Source organism: Marmota flaviventris, chromosome 5, assembly GCF_047511675.1.
Source record: "Marmota flaviventris isolate mMarFla1 chromosome 5, mMarFla1.hap1, whole genome shotgun sequence".
Lineage (NCBI taxonomy): Eukaryota > Metazoa > Chordata > Mammalia > Rodentia > Sciuridae > Marmota > Marmota flaviventris.
Genome location: NC_092502.1, coordinates 87,040,641 through 87,060,422, shown reverse-complemented (window position 1 = coordinate 87,060,422; position 19,782 = coordinate 87,040,641). Strand labels below are relative to the sequence as shown.

The window sequence follows — 19,782 nt, the reverse complement described above, 5'->3', positions numbered from 1 at the left end:
TCCTATTTAGGATGACTACTTTTTCGATGTGTGTTATGCAGTAATCACAAGAGATTCATTGAATTCATCTCGTCCCATCTCCAAACCAGCAGAAACTCCTACTCAGATACAGGAAATGTTTGATGCAGTTTCTTATAACAAGGTAGAAAATGTTGTGTGCAGGTAGAAGTTCTTCTTTCAGAAGAAATAGAGTAACTGTAAAGTCAACAGTTTAAGCCATTAGTACTTGTCTACTACTACCTGTTTCATTTTTTTATTTTCTATTAATTTTTTGGACATCACATGTTCCATAAAATTTAAGCTTATTTTAAAAAGCATATCATACTACCTTTTCCTTTATCTGTTTTCTTTCTGCTTTTTTTTCTTTTTAAAGGGAGCTTGCATTTTGAATATGCTCAAGGATTTCCTGGGTGAGGAGAAATTCCAGGAAGGCATAATTCACTACTTAAAGAAGTTCAGCTATAGAAATGCTAAGAATGATGACTTGTGGGGCAGTCTGTCAAATGTAAGTCCTATGTTGAATTACAGTAGACTGTTAAGTCTAAAAAGTTGTAGGATAATCACAAAAGTTTATAAGTAGCTGTGTTGTCAGTCAACAACATTTCTCCTACTTGCCAGGTCAGTTTCTCTAGAAGGCAGCTCCTTTCTATTTTCTCTGGCAACACACTAGACCAGGATATCACCCTGAGATGGATTCACTGTTTGACCTTGCTGTCATTGGTTTCCCTTCTTTCACTTTTATCTCCTTTTTTTCAAAATATTTCATAGCTTTGCAATCCCTGACATGTAACACCTACTTTTCTTGGCCAACTTTTAAGTTTGAATTCTACCTATTCAACTTTATTCTCCAATATGCATTTTTTTGTTGCATAAAACTAATATTTTCCCATATTAGATGAACTCCTGCTCGATTCCTGCATTGTTGTGCCTTTGTTTCTAGTGTCCTTGCAACCTCAAATACCCTTTCCTTTTTTCAATAATTTAAATGCTATGCAGCTTTTAAGATCCATCTGAGAATTGCCTGCCTCCTTCTATGGATTATTTCAGTGCTCACTAGTTTATCTCTTTGTTGAATGCATTTATGAACTGTTCCACAAAATGATGCTGTCTTTTATTGGTGTATATGGATTTGGAAATAATAATAATAATTTGCTTAAGAACATGAATAATGCCTATTTTTTCAATGCTACGGCACGTAGAATATTGTTGATAGAATAGTGATTAATAAAGTTAACAATTGATTAAATAACTCATAATCTCTTTATCTTTGGGACTCATAGAAAAGACAAAGCAGAACACAGCTCAGATTATTCTAATATTTATTAAAATATTTTTACATTTCTACTGCAAAGAAAACAATTTTTATAGAATAATTGAACTGGGAGAATTTGTGCCTATAGGTAGAAGAATCTAACCATGTTAGGTGAAGAAGTCTTCTCATTTTTATAAGCATTTGCATCCTAGGGACAGTAACAAATTTGCTAGATATTTGCATAGCATTGTGTAGTTTAAAAACACTTTCATGTGCATTATCTCATTTTATTTTCATTTTTATTTATTTTTTGTGTGTGCTCTTTCTTAAAATAGTTATTGACCACACTGAACATTTTTGGAAACTTTACACACACACACACACAAAACACAAAATAATAACTTGTGTGTATTTCTATCATTTGATCACTACAAAGATACCTGTTTTTCATTTTCATGTTCATTAAGGTGTCTAGATGCATTATATTTTCACATAGCTATCATAATAAATATCTGCTCATGTCTAATACACAATTGCCACCAATAATCAGTTCCTAAATGACTGCGTTTTTTCTTGTGTTCTAGAGTTGTTTAGAAGGTGATTTTACATCTGGTGGAATTTGTTATTCTGATTCCCAGGTGAAAAGTGACACAGTAAGTATAAAGAGAAGAAGAAAGATCTGGTGCATCACCTGACCTGGAATGAGTAGGGCATAAAAAATGGCCCATCTATTCCTTTAAATAATTGGAGAGGAAGAGAGACTCCACAATTTTCCTGGAAACAAAGCTGACAGAAGGAGGAATGGTCAGGCCTTTTAGGGCATTGATGCTATTATTACAATATTTCTGTTGTCTTAATTCAGCTTTCCCACAGCTACACTGCTTGCTAAAAATAGCGCAAAATTCTTTTGAGTGGTTGTTACTGCACTGGCATCCCTTAGTCTCTAAAAAAAAAAATGCCAAATCAAGTATGTTTCTAGGTTTGGAAATAGTGTCTGTCTGGTTATCTTGAGACTTTTTGTGTTGTTGTTACCTTTGGATGCTATAGAAGTACTGCAGCAGGAGGGAGAAAAATGCATTGTGGAGAAAAAGGCAAACTTTTTTTCTTTTCTTTCTTTTTTTTTTTTTTTTCTTTTTAAGAGTCATGGTAATCCTGTAAGTCAATGTTTCTAAGGAAAGTTTCATCATCACCCAGTGATCAGAAATCCATATTAGAAGCACAGAAGTTAGGTTCCATGCTCCATTCAGTATATCTCTGTTGGAATATTTGAAACTTCCCTAAAGACAGACATTTCCCTTCTAACCCTCTCTGCCTGGATTCCAGTTATTACAACAGAGAGGGAACTTTTGTTTTTCATTTTTATAAAAGGGAACAAGAGAGACGCTCCAGTCTCAACCGCTTCCTTGCTGGCTTTTCTAGTTAGCCCTGCAAACTCCCCTGTGTATCCCCCACTCAGGAAACCTGCAGAGGGTGGCCTGCCCCAATCCAGTGATTTAGATTGCCCTGCACTGGGAGACCAGCAGAGGATTCATGCTGGTCTCCCTCCCTGAACCTTGCTTCTGACATCCAAGGAGATGAAAGCTTCCGATCTCCTTTTGGAATCTCCCCTCCTTCTTGAGTTACCAAAGTCTCTTGTCATTTCAGCTTGCTTTTCTCGAAGAAAATAAGATCAAAGAGATGATGACTACATGGACTCTCCAGAAAGGAATCCCCCTGGTGGTGGTTAAACAAGATGGGTGTTCACTCAGCATACAACAGGAGCGCTTTCTGGAGGGAGTTTTCAAAGAGGACCCCGAATGGAGGGCCCTGCAGGAAAGGTGGCTGATTTTCTTTTTGGATCTAGTTTATCTCATCTCAGTTTGCTCATTATTCTGTTCACTTTCTCCCAGCTCCTCTGGTAGCTCTGCAGGATATAATTTCTTTATAGAAATCAGGCCTAAACGAGCCTTGATAACAGATTTAAAGAGTTTCAGGTGGCCCAGATGGCTTTGTTCAACAACTCCATTCTTAGAAGTTCCATGCTGCTTTCAGAGCCTTGGTTCTGATGCAGAATGGTTGGTTATGTTTCTATTATGTTACACTGATTTCTGGGCACTCTCAAATGGAGTGATTGGCCAACACCTAAGAAGAATTATCTCAGGTATGCTTCTTATCTTTAGAGAAATGACATTCCTATGTGATAAATTAGATGTAAAGCCTTCTATTGACTTTCATTTTTCAGCAATAATCTATAAATATAATGTCTGAAAACATGATATTCTTGGTAATACTGAAGGCAAATTCAATTAACCACACTATTATCTTGTTCACCTTTGCCTTTCCTGCAAAAATTTGTCAAAGGCATCACTGAAATCAAGTAACACAATACCATCCACAGTTCTCTGATCTATAGTCCTATCTTTAAGATAAATGAAGTTGATTTAAAATGAAATAATCTATATTAACCTGTGCTGGCTCTTATGATTATTTTTTCTTTTGCTCAGAATGCACCTGTTGAATAATTCTATAATTTCTCTAAAAGTGAAAAGCAAATGGAGGTCTGTAACACATAGAGTATATGTGTTCTTTTTATTTTTTGTTGTATCATTTACATATTGATAATCCATAGCAATTCTCATCTGTTTCTCTGTGTGCACGTCTTTCCCTTTTTCTGTGTGTTCTTCTCAAGTCTAAAACTCAGAGCTTAGGCAACTTATAATTTAGTAGTACAGTCTGGGAAATTTATGTTTGATTCAATGCTAGAAAAGCAGGAGTCACCATTTTGCAAAATGTCATGAGAGAGTTGAAAACTATGGATTACCCAGAATAAATACACACACACACACACACACACACACACACACACACAGAGAGAGAGAGAGAGAGAGAGAGAGAGAGAGAGAGAGAGAGATTTGTATTTTCCCTCCATCTGGAACAAATTTAAATGATTCTTATAAAATGATGGCCCTCTGATTCATGGTTATCCAAACTCAACTAGTGCTATTCTTTCTCCATGTCCAAAATCCATCCATGAGTCCCAATCCATTAATTCTTGGCAATATTTATGGGCCCATTTTACCTTTCTAGGTAAAGATGTCAGATTTGCTTGTTAAATATCTGTACTCTCTAGGTTAACACATAAACTGTTTCTTCTGAAACTTTACTAGATAGAGCTAGTATATGTTGTTTCCCTTTTTCAAATTTACATTTTACATGGTGTTTATTATTTTTTATTTTTTAATGGTGCATTTTAGTTATATATAATACTAGGATTCATTATGCCATATTCATACATACACATAAGTTGATCAATCTCACTCCCCAGTACTTGCCCTCTTTCCTTTCCTTCCCTTCCTTTCTCCCCCAATCCACTTGCTCAACTCTACCTATCTCCCTTTTATTATTATTATTACTTTAATTAGTGCATTATAAGTACATCTAAGCAGGATTCACTCTGGAGTATTCATACATGGACATAGTGCAGTTTGGTAGATTTTTTTCCCTCCCATTTGTGCATTCCCTTTCTATTTTATAACCTATTGGTGTTATCAAGTGCATGATTTTACATGGGTAGGATTACTATGGCTAAGATGTCTTGATAAGAAAGAAAATGAACTCGAGAAGCTGTAGAAAGTTAGTTTAGAAAATAGTCAATTTCTGTGATTTATTATGGTAAGGCCATTGAAAGTAATAGGCCTGGACCTCGAATCCACTCTGCTTTTCTGTTCTCTGAGCTAAGCTTTCCTGCATTGGCTGAAGTATTGGTGGTCACAGACTTGCAGCCACTTAGCATTAGGGCAATGATTCTGTTGAAGAAGAGGATAAGTGAAAAATCAGACTGAAGTGAGTTCTTTACCTCTTAAGGATTCCCTACAGATTCAGTTTAGTTATTTGAATCAACATCAGGCTGATAGAAATTTTGGAAATATAAGAAGATTGGTAATTTTTTCTTTCACAAAAAATAGAATTTGTTATGGTGTGAGATTTGGACAGCAAATAACAGGTACTTGTGGCAAAGTTCAGTTTGGTATATATCACTGCTCCTACATAATCATCATGAAAGAAATTTTTGTATCCCAAGGATACAATAGCCATAGCCAGAACATTTCACAAGGCCACTGATAGGAGTGAGGTCTGGGTGCTTTGGTGCTTTTTACTCTCCGTGGAGTCTGACCGAGTGAAAACTGGAATGAACATTCATTTATTCTGTAACCCTCTACTTTTCACTACAGGTTCCTGTGGCACATCCCACTGACCTACTCTACGAGTTCCTCGAACACGATCCATAGACATATTCTAAAATCAAAGACAGGTAATACACTTATTAGCCAAATAGGTGTCTCAGTGCTGAAAATAAATATGTTTTGAGTTATTGGAGGAAAGATACTATCAATAAAAGACTAATAAAAAGATTTATGTTTGAGGGAAGTTCTCATTTATTGATAAATTCTTATTAAAGTTACCTTCAGATAGAAAGTCTGAATTTTTCATGCAGTGGTAAGCTCTCTTGTGCTTTTCACATTAGTTTTAGTTTGAATTTAGATCAAGAAATAAGGGAATCCTATCTTATGTTCCTTAATACCTACTAATCCATTGTATGAATAATGCATGAAGCCAGGCTGTTAGTGGGAAAAAGCATTTGTTCTGGGATTGGTCCTGGATTCAGATCCTCATTCTGTTACTTATTAGATGTGTGATCTTCAGAAACTTAACTCCTCCTGAGCTCTAATTTTTCATCAAATTTTGAATGAGGACTAGACCTCACATACTGTTGAAAGGCCTATAATGCAATTTTACTACCTAGATGTATGTTGTATTAAAAATATATAATTTTAATTTCACCTCTCAATGCCAATAAAAATTTAGTTTTTCAAATATAACATCATGTTCAACTCCAGTTCTTTTATTCATCATAATAAGAACTAGATGAATGGATCTCCAATTTACATCTATATACATATTTCAATGACACAAATAAAGGAAGCTAGATTTCAATTATGTCCCTCATCTGGTTAACTGGGTTCTTACATGCCATTATACCTGGATAGACTATGTTTTTTAGAACAAATTCAGTAGTACTATTCCTGTGAATTAACTTTTATAAGTTTAATAAGATCATCTTCTTCAAATAAACCATTCAAGGGACTAAGCAAATGAATATCAACATGTGTCTTCCAAAACGTTGTCTTCTCATTGATTCATTAGTGTTACTATTAAACTAATAGTTTTGGAGAAGTTTCTGATATGTATGTTGATAATGAAATGCCTCTGACAATTTTTTCCTTTTAGATACTCTGGACTTAGCTGAAAAAACCACTTGGGTAAAATTCAATGTGGATTCAAATGGCTATTACCTGGTTCACTATGAAGGGCATGGATGGGACCAACTGATTACTCAGCTGAACCAGAACCATACGCTTCTCAGGCCTAAGGACAGAATAGGTCTGATTCACGATGCCTTTCAGCTGGTTAGGTAATGCAAAATTTCATCTGATTACATAGGAAATAATTGTCCTGTAACCGGATATGCTAGATTTCTGAATGAAATGTTCAATATTGATCATTCACATGATATAGAATTCAATGGAGGTAAAACACTGGCCGCTATGTCTAAGCCCACCCACTGAAAATAGATTTTAGCCAACCCAGTGTTTATAAATCTAACCCAACATATTTAAATGTGGATAATTTTATATGAAAAGTATGACTTCTAGAGTATTTTTTAAAAATTAGAGTTGGCAACTGTGAACCTTCATTTCCACAAAACAAACATAAGGGGTGTGCAGTGGATGATCTATCTTTAGGCCATGTCTGTGGTATCTCAAGAACCAAAGTGTCAAATGGTACATGGTGGGCTGTTTTCCCTCAGATACAATAAGTCTTCAGGTCTCTTGAACTTTTGACTCAAATTGTAAATTTGTTTATGGTAGTAGCTGTTATACCAAATACCAATGTAATCTCTTAAAATGAAAATGTATAAATATATTACCAACCTTTATGACTGTAAATGAATGGTTAGCTTGGGGCACAATCCATTCAGCATTTTACTTGCAGTGTGGAAATCAATATGAGATTGATAGGGAAATGAAAGATGAATTGGCCATTTACATTTATTCCTCTTTAGACTACTGTGAAAAAGCAAAGTTTTTTTCTTTCCTTTTCAATTTATCATCAACAAAATCATATTTGGAATATATCAGGTTACAAGGTCTTCAATGGGTGGGGGGGTGATAAGGATCAGGTGGAGTATTACTGTTCTGTAGTATCCTCATTGTATTCAATGTGACTTATTATTTCCTTTCCTATGCTTATTTACATTAAATTGCATGAAAGTAACCAGCAGGACATCTCTTCTGTGAAGCTTCTTGGAATAACAGAATCCCCCAGTTAGGCAAGAAGAGTGAGGTTTAATCCTGAGCCCTAAGAGTCTCAGGAACATCATGATATCACAGCACATTGGAGGACAAGATGAGGAAAAATTCCGTGCTGTATAAGAGCAGGTGCAGATAGGCTAGCTAAGAAGTAAATTATTGCTAGTTGAAGGAGTTTTGTCTACTTAGAGAACTCTGAACAGATTGCAGAAAAGATAGATTAAAAATTTAAAACTAGGAAAAATGAAGAATATGGACAACTCTGAAAATGAAATCCCATCTTTCAAGTAGTGGGAAAGTTCCTTTTGCTGTTTCTAGCCTAAAAACTTATTGGTAGTCTGAACTTAGCAGGAAGAAACCTACAGTTATTGATGCATTAGTGGAAAAAACAATCCTTTCTTCATTAGTAGGCAGATCAGTGAAACCAATAGTCCAAGTTTTGAATTAAAACAGAAAGATAAAATGACTACTACATTTTCACTTATTAGTTAACTCAATTTGAGCAAATTATTTACCCTTTTTAGCCTAAATTTTGTAGACTTTAAATTCCATTAATAATAATGCCTAACATACAGGATTATTTTGAGGATTGCATTAGGTAAAACATTAAGTACAGTGCCTGCTCAGTAAATGTCATCTGTTAACATTATTGAGGTTGCCTAATAGAAATTGTTTAAAACATAATATGTTGAATAGGAGAGAAATTGACAACATAAAAATGATATGAAGTTGGATAAAAGCAGAATGTAAATTTGCATATTATTATGTGCAAATAGAAAAAAAGTCAATGGGGAAAACAAAAACCAAAGAAATTATTACAAAATGCTCTGAGTGAATTACAGGGTAGTGAATTATGGGTCCCCCTCTGCCCCTGCATCTAATTTCCAATTGCTTTGTTTATATTTGCTATAATACTGTTACAATGACAGTACAGTCATCCTTCTGATTTCTGGTTCTGGATCTCCCGTGATTCCAAAATTTGCAGTTGTTCAAGGCTCTTATATAAAATGGTGTAGTATTTGTATATAACCTATGCACATACTCCTGTACACTTTAAATTACCTCTCTATTACTCATAATATCTATACTGTGTAAAATTGTTACACTGTATTGTTTAGAAATAGTGACAAAAAGTTTGTATATAGTCAGTGCAGGCAAAATTTCCCCCAAATATTCTAAACACACAGTTGAATACATAGATGTGTAGAATCCATAGATATGGATGGCCAACTCTATGAGGAAAGAATTAAAAACTCTCATAACAGATCTTAAATATTCTTACTTGCTATTCCCTTTTGATTATATATATATATAATTATATATAGATTATATATGTAATCTGCCCTCCCTGCTTAATGAAGCTTCAATGTTAGAGATAAAGAAGCAACAGTGATCATGTTTACTTTTGAGACAGAATTTAGTCCAGGAATGGATATTTTTTGAATTAGATTTTTGCTCTGTTGAAATGTACCTTGTCTGAGTGGAATGGAATTAAAACAGCAACTGTATTTTTCTTACCAAAAAAAAAAAAGTTGTATTTTTTCCTTTAATCCTCCATCTCAAAAATAAATCCTGAATTGACTCTTCAGGAATATGGTACCGTTTCATATCTAACTGAAATTGAATGCAAATAAATAAATATAGATATTTCCTGTTAGACTGAAGTCTATGCTTTGATAAATGTTTATTCCTCATGCTAAACAAACATTCAGATAACATCCTTTGTATTGAATGAAGCATGAGGCAGGTAAAGAGTTTAATAGTTTAAAGGTAATTGTTTAATAGTTATTAAACAATTTAGTAACTATATAAAGTGATTCATTATAAATAAATATTAACATTAAAATAAAGAAAAGTGGGCAAATATAAAAGTGACGAGTTCTAATAATGGCATTAATTTTAGTAAAAAATAAATTAGGCCAGGCTTAAAAGAAAACAACAACAAATCAAGCACCATAGAAACTAGTTTTTAATGTGTAAACATTAAATTGCAACCTTAGAAGGCCATTTCCCGTATTGCTGGTGCTAAGATATCAACTGCTACATATCTGATGATACCTATACATGTAGGAAGGAGTAGTGACATTTTGTGGATTTGTTTCTTACAAAATACAGCAGATCTCAGAATCATAGAGCATATGGTTCAGTGTTCTATCTTCAGATGAAATTTTTAGAAAAAAATTCCATAAATGTGTTTTAAAGTTGTACATCATTATGATTAAGAAGAATAAGGCCACAATAGAACTTGGCTCTTTTTACTTTTACTCCTTTCTAGCTTCTGTTCTCTCTTTTTAAATATGAATTTAAATTCGCAAAACCAAAGGAGGTAGGGCATTATGTTAATGAAATATGCAACAGAGAAATCCTTTGTTCTGGAATGTTCCACATCATGTGATGGTGTGCAGTCTGGGAGTTGAATGCTCTCAACAATTGCTTAAGGACCTTGTGTGGATCATAGCCTCACAGAAACACACTTGAGAATCACTTTCCAAGACAGAGGATGTAGTGGTTTATTTCCTCTGCAGAAAATATCCTAGTTACTTGTTATTCTACTGCAAGAAAATGTAAAAAGACATGTAACTTTTGGAACTAAGTAAGATAAAAACACTTATTTGTCCTATTCACAATGATCACTACTTTTCTGGTAGAATTATTATCAAGCCCATTCCATTTTGCCCTCTGCAAATCATTGAAATGAGCTTTGCAAAGAAAAAGAGTTTATTTGCAAGGAAGCCAACTGTGGATGTGGGAGATCCAAGTCTCAAATCCCTCTCCCAGTGGATAACCTTTATGGATATTGAAGGGATAAAGAAGCAGAGTGGACTGAGGTGTGGGGAGAGGTGATTGGAGGTAGAGCAATCGGTGGTCTGCACATGCGTTATCAGTCTTCATAGTTCTTCATGGGACAAATGTACAGAAAATTGCAGTGTTAGCATGACCTGAAGGCTGAATTTTCAGCCTCTTGACATCAAAAGGTCACCCATAAAACCCCTGTTGCAGGCCCAGTTGAGGCATTTCAACAAAAAAGTTCCTGAGAAGTAACCAGGATATCCGTTATCATAAAACCCATATATCTCAGATGTTATCCACAGAAAAGCTAGTGGGAGAATAATAATTTATTGTTCAGCTATCTGACCTCAAAAATTGGTGACTTTAAATTCAACTAAAACCAAGTAATTAAAGATAAGCAAAACTAGAGAATATATTCAGGTTTTTCTCTCAGTTCCATGAAGACAAATTTTTAAAAAAGAAATAGACATGGCACCTGTCCTAAAAGTTCTCAATTTGCTTTAAGAAACAAGACTCACTAATGAAACAATTACAAAATGACATAATATGTAAAAATGTTCATTATTCTGTACTAAATCTTAATGTTAGCTAATATGTATTTCATTTGTTATATTCTCACTATAGACTAGGCATTATTCTAAGTGTTTTTTTTTTTCAAATTTTAACTCAATCCTTGCAATAAACTTATGAGGAAGATATTATTATTGATTCTCATCATACAAGGGAGGCAGCTTAGATCCAGAAAGGTTAGGTAATTTGTCCAAGATCACACAGCTCCTTAGTATCAACACTAGAATTTAAATCTAATGGTCTGGTTATGGTGAACTGCTTCTGTTAATTGCTTTCTGTTTCATACTTGCTTTAATATTAAAAATATTAAGAACTATGAGATCTGTACAAACTACCCATATTTGCTTTGTACCTCAGTGCAGGAAGGTTGACCTTGGACAAAGCCCTGAACCTGACTCGCTATCTCCAACATGAAACAAGCAGCCCTATACTTCTTAAAGGTCTGAGTTATTTAGAATTGTTATACCACATGATGGACAGAAGGAATATTTCAGACGTCTCTGAAAATCTCAAGGTTTGTATTACTTTTAGAAAATGTATTAAGTAAATACACAGTATCTGGAAAATCAACAAGGCTCAGTGTATTTTGTGTGAGTTAAATTAGGGAGAAGCTGAGGAGTTAACTCCTAGGAGTTAAATTAGGGAGAAGCTGAGGACACTGGCTGATAGCTCAGCCAAACCCCAGCACCTAATGATTGACATCCCTCTTTTCTTTCTTAAGCCAACTCTTTGGGCAAAGTATTACTACTAAAGGTGATTTTTTATTAATTGACGGTCCCCTCTTAGATCAACTGATGATCCCTTCTCGGATAGAAAATGCCACATTTCTAATGCCAAAAATCTATTTCTTTGGTGTAGTAGGTGGGAGGAAGAAATATAAGCAAAATATGAAGATAAGTAGTTCTGTGTTTTTCAGAAAATTCAAAGTTGAGCCTTTTAGGTGGGTGAGTAAGAGCTATGGTACCAACTAAATTTAGCCTCTCTGTAAACTATCTCATGTTTTCTGCAGCGTTACCTTCTCTGGTATTTTAAGCAAATGATTGACACACAAAGCTGGAGCGACGAGGGCTCAGCCTGGGACAGGATGCTTCGCTCGGTGCTCCTGAGGCTGGCTTGTGAACTGGGCCATGCTCCCTGCATCCAGAAGGCCACTGAGCTCTTCTCCCAGTGGATGGAATCCAGTGGAAAGTTAAAGTAGATCCAGACTCCCCTTTCCTACTCTTTGTTCTTCTCCCTTTGATGTAAAAGTCTTTGATCAAGCAAGACATTAGATCTAAAATCTTTTAGGGCAGAAAGAAAATAAAAACATGCTGGGAATTACAAACTCTGTTTCATGCTCCGACGGAGTGAGTGCTCAATAGATTTTGTGGGAAGCAAGCTTCTCTCCCTGAGAGGGAGAAGTAATACACATTGGCATGGTGACTGAAAGGTAACCAGGGAATAGAAATGGGGAGAGCCCAGTCTCAAAAAGTGATGTGTTTAAAGATAAGATGATGTTAGGAAGAACAATACAAAATATACATGCATCTAAAACCAGGGATCATTTGATGAAACTCAGAAAAGGGGGAGGTGAATTTTTATAAAAAATGTGTTCACTCTCATAGGTACCATTAGACCCCACATACTTTTTTATGTAAGTTTTGATATCTATCCAACACAATCTATATTATTTTAAATTCCCGTATCAAATTGCTATAATATGCTATCATAATTTATTTCCCCATAACTAAATCTCAGTGAGCTTTTTGAAATCTTTCCTTTAATTCTTCTTTAGGAAACATAATTGAAGTTTTTCTTTATTTTGGACTCTTCTGCTTATTTGGATTCAAGCCTAAAATCTAAAAATATCTTTGATTTGTAATTTTCTTCTTTTTGTTCTTATTTGAATGGGTTGTATGAGTGAGAGAAAAATGTAAATGTCACACAACAGAGTATTATTATTCTGCCTTTCTGCTGGTTATGACAGTGATGCTCTAATTGGCACTAACCCAGCCACAGCAGATATGAGTTGTCCATATGTTGAACATACCTGTGAAAATATTCTGAGTAAAGCTCACTTATACTTACAATAAAAAATACATAATTAAATATTGTAGGATTTTCCCCAAACTCCATGAACGTTAGTATAAATCTTAGTGAAGAATCTTGTTACAAAGACTGTTTGTGAATTCAAAGTATAATTATTTGCATATCTCTTATGTGCCAGTTAGGCACTGCTGTAGGAGCTAAGGATTACAAGTTGTGACAAAACCAGGTACCTTATTTTCAAGAAACTTTTAATGTGTTTTCTACTAGTTTTCAAAAATATGGTCAGTTAAAATACACTAAAATCAAAGCAATATGGATTTTAATTTAATTAATCAGTATTTTATGATTTAGATAGCACCTGAGATATTTATGTACAATCTGATATAGTAGAAACTGGCACAAGCAATATCTCAGTCCTACCTCCAAAATAGCAAGTTATGTCACCTTGTGTACATTTTCATAACCTTTCCAAGAATTATTTCCACTTTTAAAAATTCAGGATAATAGCTATTTCACTGGGTAGTTTTGACAGTTAAATGTTATACAGAAACTAGTACAATACCTGTCATGAGGTCACTTCATGACAAATGCAAATTTCCCACCCCTCCCTATTGCTCTATGTTGTGGGTTTTTTGAGCCATGTATTTATCAGCTACTGTTGATCTATCTATATGTGGGGATAAAAATTATATAAAAATTTAGAATAACACTGGTTAATGCCCTACAAAGCAATAAAAACCTAAATCATGTGCCTTCTTTTGGAGGACAGAAAATAATACCATTGCATTTTATACATTTTATAACAGTAAAATGCCAAGGCCCTAATCAATTGTACTAAATTACAATTTTCTAAATTTAGAACTGACTAGTGACCCTCAGACAGATATCAGAAAGTACTTTTAAGGTGAAATTAAAGTATAAATAGTCATTTCTTAAAAATTCATATAGCACCAGTAAAGGTTAATATAATAGAATTTGTATAACCAGTATTATATATCAGAAATTATTTTTTATTGATTCCACTTTATTTTTGTTTTCATTTTTAAATTCCCTTTTGTTTATTTGTATTATTTTTCACCAACTTTCTATTTTCTACCCTATCTCAGGGTTGGTTAAAATGTATACTTATTCTGCTGGCTAATATTTTGTCAATGGTAGGAGATAAAACATAAATAATCTGCAAAGTAAAATTACATAAAATCTTTTCGTAAAATTTGACAGAAAAATGTTTTAATTCCCTGAGTACTGGAAATAATTCAGGAGTGAATCTGTTATGGTAACATAAATTGTAAAATATAATGTTTCTTTTCTTTCATAAAACTCTCTTCTTTACTTCTGTGCTTAATATTGCAGTATTCCAACAGATGTTTTAAAGATTGTATATTCTGTGGGTGCTCAGACAACAGCAGGATGGAATTACCTTTTAGAGCAATATGAACTGTCAGTTTCAAGTGCTGAAAAAAACAAAATTCTGTATGCATTATCAACGAGCAGGCATCAGGAAAAGCTGGTAAAGTAAGTTCATCAACTAAACTGTTAAAAGTAAGCTGAAACAAATTCACTGAAGTCACTAAAATTGCAGCCACTAATTTTAAAGGTATAAAATAATTGAATCCAAATTTGAATGGTTTTAACTTTACTTTTCAAACATATATATTGACAAATGTGAATAGTAAACAGATTATTTTATTACTAATCATGTGATGCTAGATAAATGGTGTGCTTTACTTTCAGCACTTTAGGTGAAAATTATTGCAAAAAACAATCTTGCATATAAGATGTATACAAGATGCTAATAAAAGTCTTTAAAATAATTACCAAATAAAGTTACTGCTGTAAAAAAAAAAGTAAATGTTTAATTGGAACATTAATAAGATTAGCCTGTAGAAAATTCATTACCGTTTTTGGTAAATTGTACTTTTATCATGTCTCTTTCTGTTCTGTTATTTTAATATATTGGTACCCTAAGTTAATTTCCATAATATCTACTATGAAAAAACAAATGATTTTTATTCCTTTAGGTTAATTGAGCTTGGAATGGAAGGAAAGGTTATCAAGACACAAGACTTGGCAGCTCTCATTCATGCAATTGCCAGAAATCCAAAGGGTCAGCAGTTAGCCTGGAATTTTGTAAGAGCAAATTGGACTGATCTCCTAAAAAAGTTAGTATTTGTATAAGCTCAATGTATGTTCTTTAATGCAGATGTCTCTTAATTAAAACCATATGTAACCAAGTATATATAAAAGCCTATAAAAGATCATCTCTACTCAAATTTTTCAATGAAATCTATAGGCTTTAAAATTCACTCACTCAAGTTATTCTGCACAGGTGTACAAGAGAGGAATGAGAATAAGAGAACAAGAAACACACTCCACTCATTCATCCCAGGCAAAGAATTGCTGGGAGCAGTACAAGTTGAGTTAAATCTAGTTATCTCCCCATCTACCCTGGTTCTCTCCTGAAATAAATCCAATGAAGGCTTATAGAAGCATTACATGCATTTGACCTGTTTGGATAATGCAGAACCTCAGAAATTCTAATGAGAGCTAATCTATACCTCTAGTTTCACCATGGAGGTAGTACAGTGGAAAGATCTCAAAGCAATCGAAAGAACAGAAGTATTTCAGGAGCCCCCTCCAATATTGGTTCAGATTTTTTTTCCTGAGGCCTCACAATGTTTGAAAGAACTAGAGCTTGTGACTAAGTTCCTGGGCTTAAATATTATCTCTCAGAAGAGCAATTTTTTTCATTGTAATGCCCCCCACACCCTGCTTCTCTCTCTCTCTCTCTCTCTCTCTCTCTCTCTCTCTCTCTCTCTCACACACACACACACACACACACACACCTTCTTTTAAGGCATTTAACCCTCTCATCCAAATCCAAAATGTCACTTGTGACCGATATAGAAAATGTCCTGAATCAGAGAGCTGTTTCATTTGCTTTGTTCGTTTTAATCTTGGTATCTCTAATGTAGCTTCTCCAATTCCCTCTTCTCCCTCATTTCTTAGAGATGGAAGATTCAGAGTCCTCAAAGACAGCTTTGTGTAACCCAAAACACATTTCCACTTCTCCCCTGGACCTTCAATGAGCAGACACCCATCCATCACATGATACCAAACAGAAACTATATTAAAATTTTTTTTCCTTAAAAACTTTACTAGAACCATTGTTTAGCTGTTTTCATGATTGTCAATCTTCCTCTGAAATGATCAGACATTTCCATAATATCTAACTTGTAACTCGAGATTGTGTTCCTGCCCAACCACATGTAGAACCTAGGCTTGGAGCCATTGTCTCTGCTGGGCTGTGTCAGCATGAATCACTTTGACCTGTCTCTAAACAAAACTGAAATGAAGGATGCAATCTGTGACTGTAAAGGAGAGTTCAAACAAAAAACATTTGACCAAATAAACATTTAAATACAGTGGTGTCCAAAATGGAATGGGGAAGTGTGAAAACATATTAGAATGCAAAAAAAAAAAAAATTACTACATATATCATTTCTTATCTAATGTTTTAAATTGTATGTCATTTATTATAACCTATTAAAATATATAATATACATTAGATTTATAAATTGTATGTATATGAAAGTTATACATAATATATAATATAAATTTTATAAAGACATTTTATATTATTTCTTGTATCATGATTTTAAATATTTTGATCATACCATAATATATGCATGTAATTCACAAATTAAAATATGTGTATTGGGGCTTGGGGGTATAGCTCAGTGGTGGAGCACTTGCTTAACATGTTCTAGGTTTGATCCTCAGCACTAAAAAAAAATACATATGTGTGTGTGTGTGTGTGTGTGTATTTAAATTCTTGCTCAAAAATTTTTATTTGTGGGGTATATAAGCAAAAATTGTAGAGAAGATTACTTTAAATATAAACATAAATTTAAACATAAACATTTTCAAAGAATCTAATCATATTTGGCAATGATGCCAGATCAACATTTTTATTTTATGTTGAATTTTGTCAATTTCATAGTTTCAGGCTTGTAACAAATGAATATGAGTTATATTTATGGTAATTAATAGTGTTTACTGTAATATACAAAGTTACATAGTTGTTGATATTTCATATTTTAAATATGATATATACTATGATAAACATAAGGTCAGTGTTTCCATTACTTATATCTGTGAGGTTCCTTTCTTTTTCAGATTTGACTTGGGCTCATTTGCCATGAGAACCATCATCTCTAGCACAACATCTTTCTTTTCTTCCAAGGATGAGTTGCAAGAGGTAAGGTTTGTGACTTTCTACTACTAACAATAAATGTACATATTGTAGGATTGAAAATAAATTTAAATAAAACTTGATTTGAAATTATCATTTTTTAAAGTTGTTTTTCCATTGCTACATAACAAGCAAATAAAAGGGATGCAATTTGAACCTGACATATTTTAAGAAATATGTGTTCATAGCTTTTAAAATGAAAATACACTTGACAGATGAATCCTTTTTATTATTTCATCAGTATTGTATCATGATCAGGAATGCATATTAAAATGTGGAAATGTGCCTATTTGTGTTTTCAACAAAACTACTATTGTTAATTCTAGTTGTCCTTTTCAAAAGCACTTGTGTGTTTTATATCTTCTTTTCACAAGAAATACTAAATGTATCTCTTAAGCAAATTCAGAATTCCAGAACTAAAATTCCAGCTCACCATTTACTCTGTGACTTCTGTGAATTAGTCACTTAACCCCTTTGCCCATAGTGGCCTCACTTGTGAGCTATGGATCTATAATTCCTTTCTGTCTTTATTGTTTGAAAATTAAAGAAAATAACCATTATGCCTAAAAAAAGGGAAAAAAAGAAAAGAATCTTTTATAGTTTGGTGGAAAAATGCTTGCACCTGTGTGTGTGTAATTTGCCAGCTGTTTTGAAATCCTTTAAAGAAATAGTGTTTTTATGAACCATGCCAGTAATTTTTTTTTTTTGCATATTTGTTTTTTCAGGTAAAACAATTCTTTGAATCTCTTTCGGCCCAAGGATCACATCTGGATATTTTTCAAATTGTTCTGGAAACCATAACCAAAAATATTAAATGGCTGGAGAAGAATCTTCCCACTCTGAGGACCTGGCTACTAGTTAATATCTAAATGGTCAACAGAAAGAGAACAGTAGATGCAGGTTTCCTCTGCATTAAGTAAGAAAAACAACTGCAAAGCTCAAGGCAGAGTTCTGGCTATTTTATCTAACCAGTAGAGAGTCTCAAAAAAATCAAAGGGGAGTGAAGGGAAGGGAAGGGGGATGGAAATAGGAAAGACAATAGAAAGAATCAGATGTAACTTTTTTTTTTGCTCATATATAAATATACAACTAGTGTAATTCCACATCATATTCAACCACAAGAATGGGATCCTAGTTGAAATTGGTTGCCCTCCACGGATGCTTAAGGACACAACTGTCATTTTTTAGACTTGATGTTGCCTTCTCCACTGCCCTACACTGGGCCACTGTTTTGTTGCTTTAATGTTGTTATTTTAAAATTTTTAACCTTGCTCAATGTCCTGGAGTTTACCCAACCAGTTTTACCTCCAAGGAAAGAGCTAAACCATTAAAAAAATAAAGATCTCACTCTCCCCATCTTCAACTCAGCCTCAATTAGTTCATTTAATTTTTACCATTCATGGAAAATCTGATATAAACTTGAAGGGTAAACATCAAGAATCCATTCTTTATCACCAAATCTTAGATTATTAGAAAGGGAATGTGGCAGTTTATCAAAGAAACCAGTGGGCCTCCTTTGTCTTAAACCTTACCTTTGTGCAAAGCCTCAAGGGTTGACTTTTTTTTTTTTTTGGTACCCTGTATTGAACCCAGTGGTGCTTAACCACTGAACCACAGCTCCAGCTCTCCTCCCCATCTTTGTTTAAAAAACATTTCATTTAGAGACAAGGTCTCTCTGGCTTGCATAGGGCCTCGCTAAATTGCTGAGGCTGGCTTGAACTTTCAATCCTTCTGCTTTAGCCTCCTGAGCCACTGGGATTACAGGCATGTGCCACTGTACCTGGCAAAGGTTGACTTTTGAAGTCACATTTAATGAAGTGGTATGTGCAATCACAGAGGCACCAGAGAGAAGATACCAGGTTACTGCAATACATGTACTTGCATTTTTAATAAATCTTTTGAAAATTACAGAATTATATTGTATATTTTGAATTAAGGTGTACATATTTGAATTAAATCACAGTTTAATGTAAATATTTAAAGGATCATCGTATATTATAACCAGTTTTATCATATCTTCATATTTTAAGGAAAGCTCTTCATCTGATATGTGCTGCTTCATGCTTCTCAATTTTTTTTAATAAGGTAGTATCAAAACAAAAGAAAGAAGGTAGAACAAAAGTAAAATAAATAATACACCACTCTACACACAGGTAGTAAACTTAATAAATTCATGATTACATGAATCAGTATCAAAATACAAAATATTCTACAAAGACTTGAATCAATATATATCATACTGACTTATTTGGATGATTAAGGGGAGCTGGGGATACAGGGCAGGAAGGAAGAGGGATATCCAGTTCATTTCAAATGATACCATATAAGTTGATTATGCATCCATAGACCTTTCTTTGGTGCTCAGATAAGACAGTTTCCATTGGCCATCACATGCCCCAATATATGTTGTTTTGTCTTTTGTTTTCAAATCATTTCTTGGAGTCATGGGAGCATCTTTGACTCTGTATTTGAACTTGTCCTCTGCCTACCCTGAATTTTATAACACCTAAATAAATACCTCTAGAATTTTGTCTATA

At 33.9% G+C, this 19,782-nt stretch overlaps 1 protein-coding gene across 1 annotated transcript in view; it reads left to right on the top strand.

Annotated features, from left to right (window-relative positions):
• The window catches only part of Erap2 (endoplasmic reticulum aminopeptidase 2), a 37,239-nt gene extending 18,081 nt beyond the window's left edge, over positions 1-19,158 (top strand). Inside the window, exons 8-19 of the mRNA XM_027927536.2 lie at positions 11-142; positions 374-505; positions 1,837-1,905; positions 2,897-3,069; positions 5,464-5,543; positions 6,521-6,704; positions 11,320-11,476; positions 11,972-12,156; positions 14,344-14,505; positions 15,012-15,152; positions 17,170-17,251; positions 17,971-19,158. Coding sequence (XP_027783337.2) covers positions 11-142; positions 374-505; positions 1,837-1,905; positions 2,897-3,069; positions 5,464-5,543; positions 6,521-6,704; positions 11,320-11,476; positions 11,972-12,156; positions 14,344-14,505; positions 15,012-15,152; positions 17,170-17,251; positions 17,971-18,114 — 1,641 coding nt within the window. The 3' untranslated portion in view covers positions 18,115-19,158. The remainder of the gene's footprint in view (positions 1-10; positions 143-373; positions 506-1,836; positions 1,906-2,896; positions 3,070-5,463; positions 5,544-6,520; positions 6,705-11,319; positions 11,477-11,971; positions 12,157-14,343; positions 14,506-15,011; positions 15,153-17,169; positions 17,252-17,970) is intronic.
• The last annotated feature ends 624 nt before the right edge of the window (positions 19,159-19,782 follow it).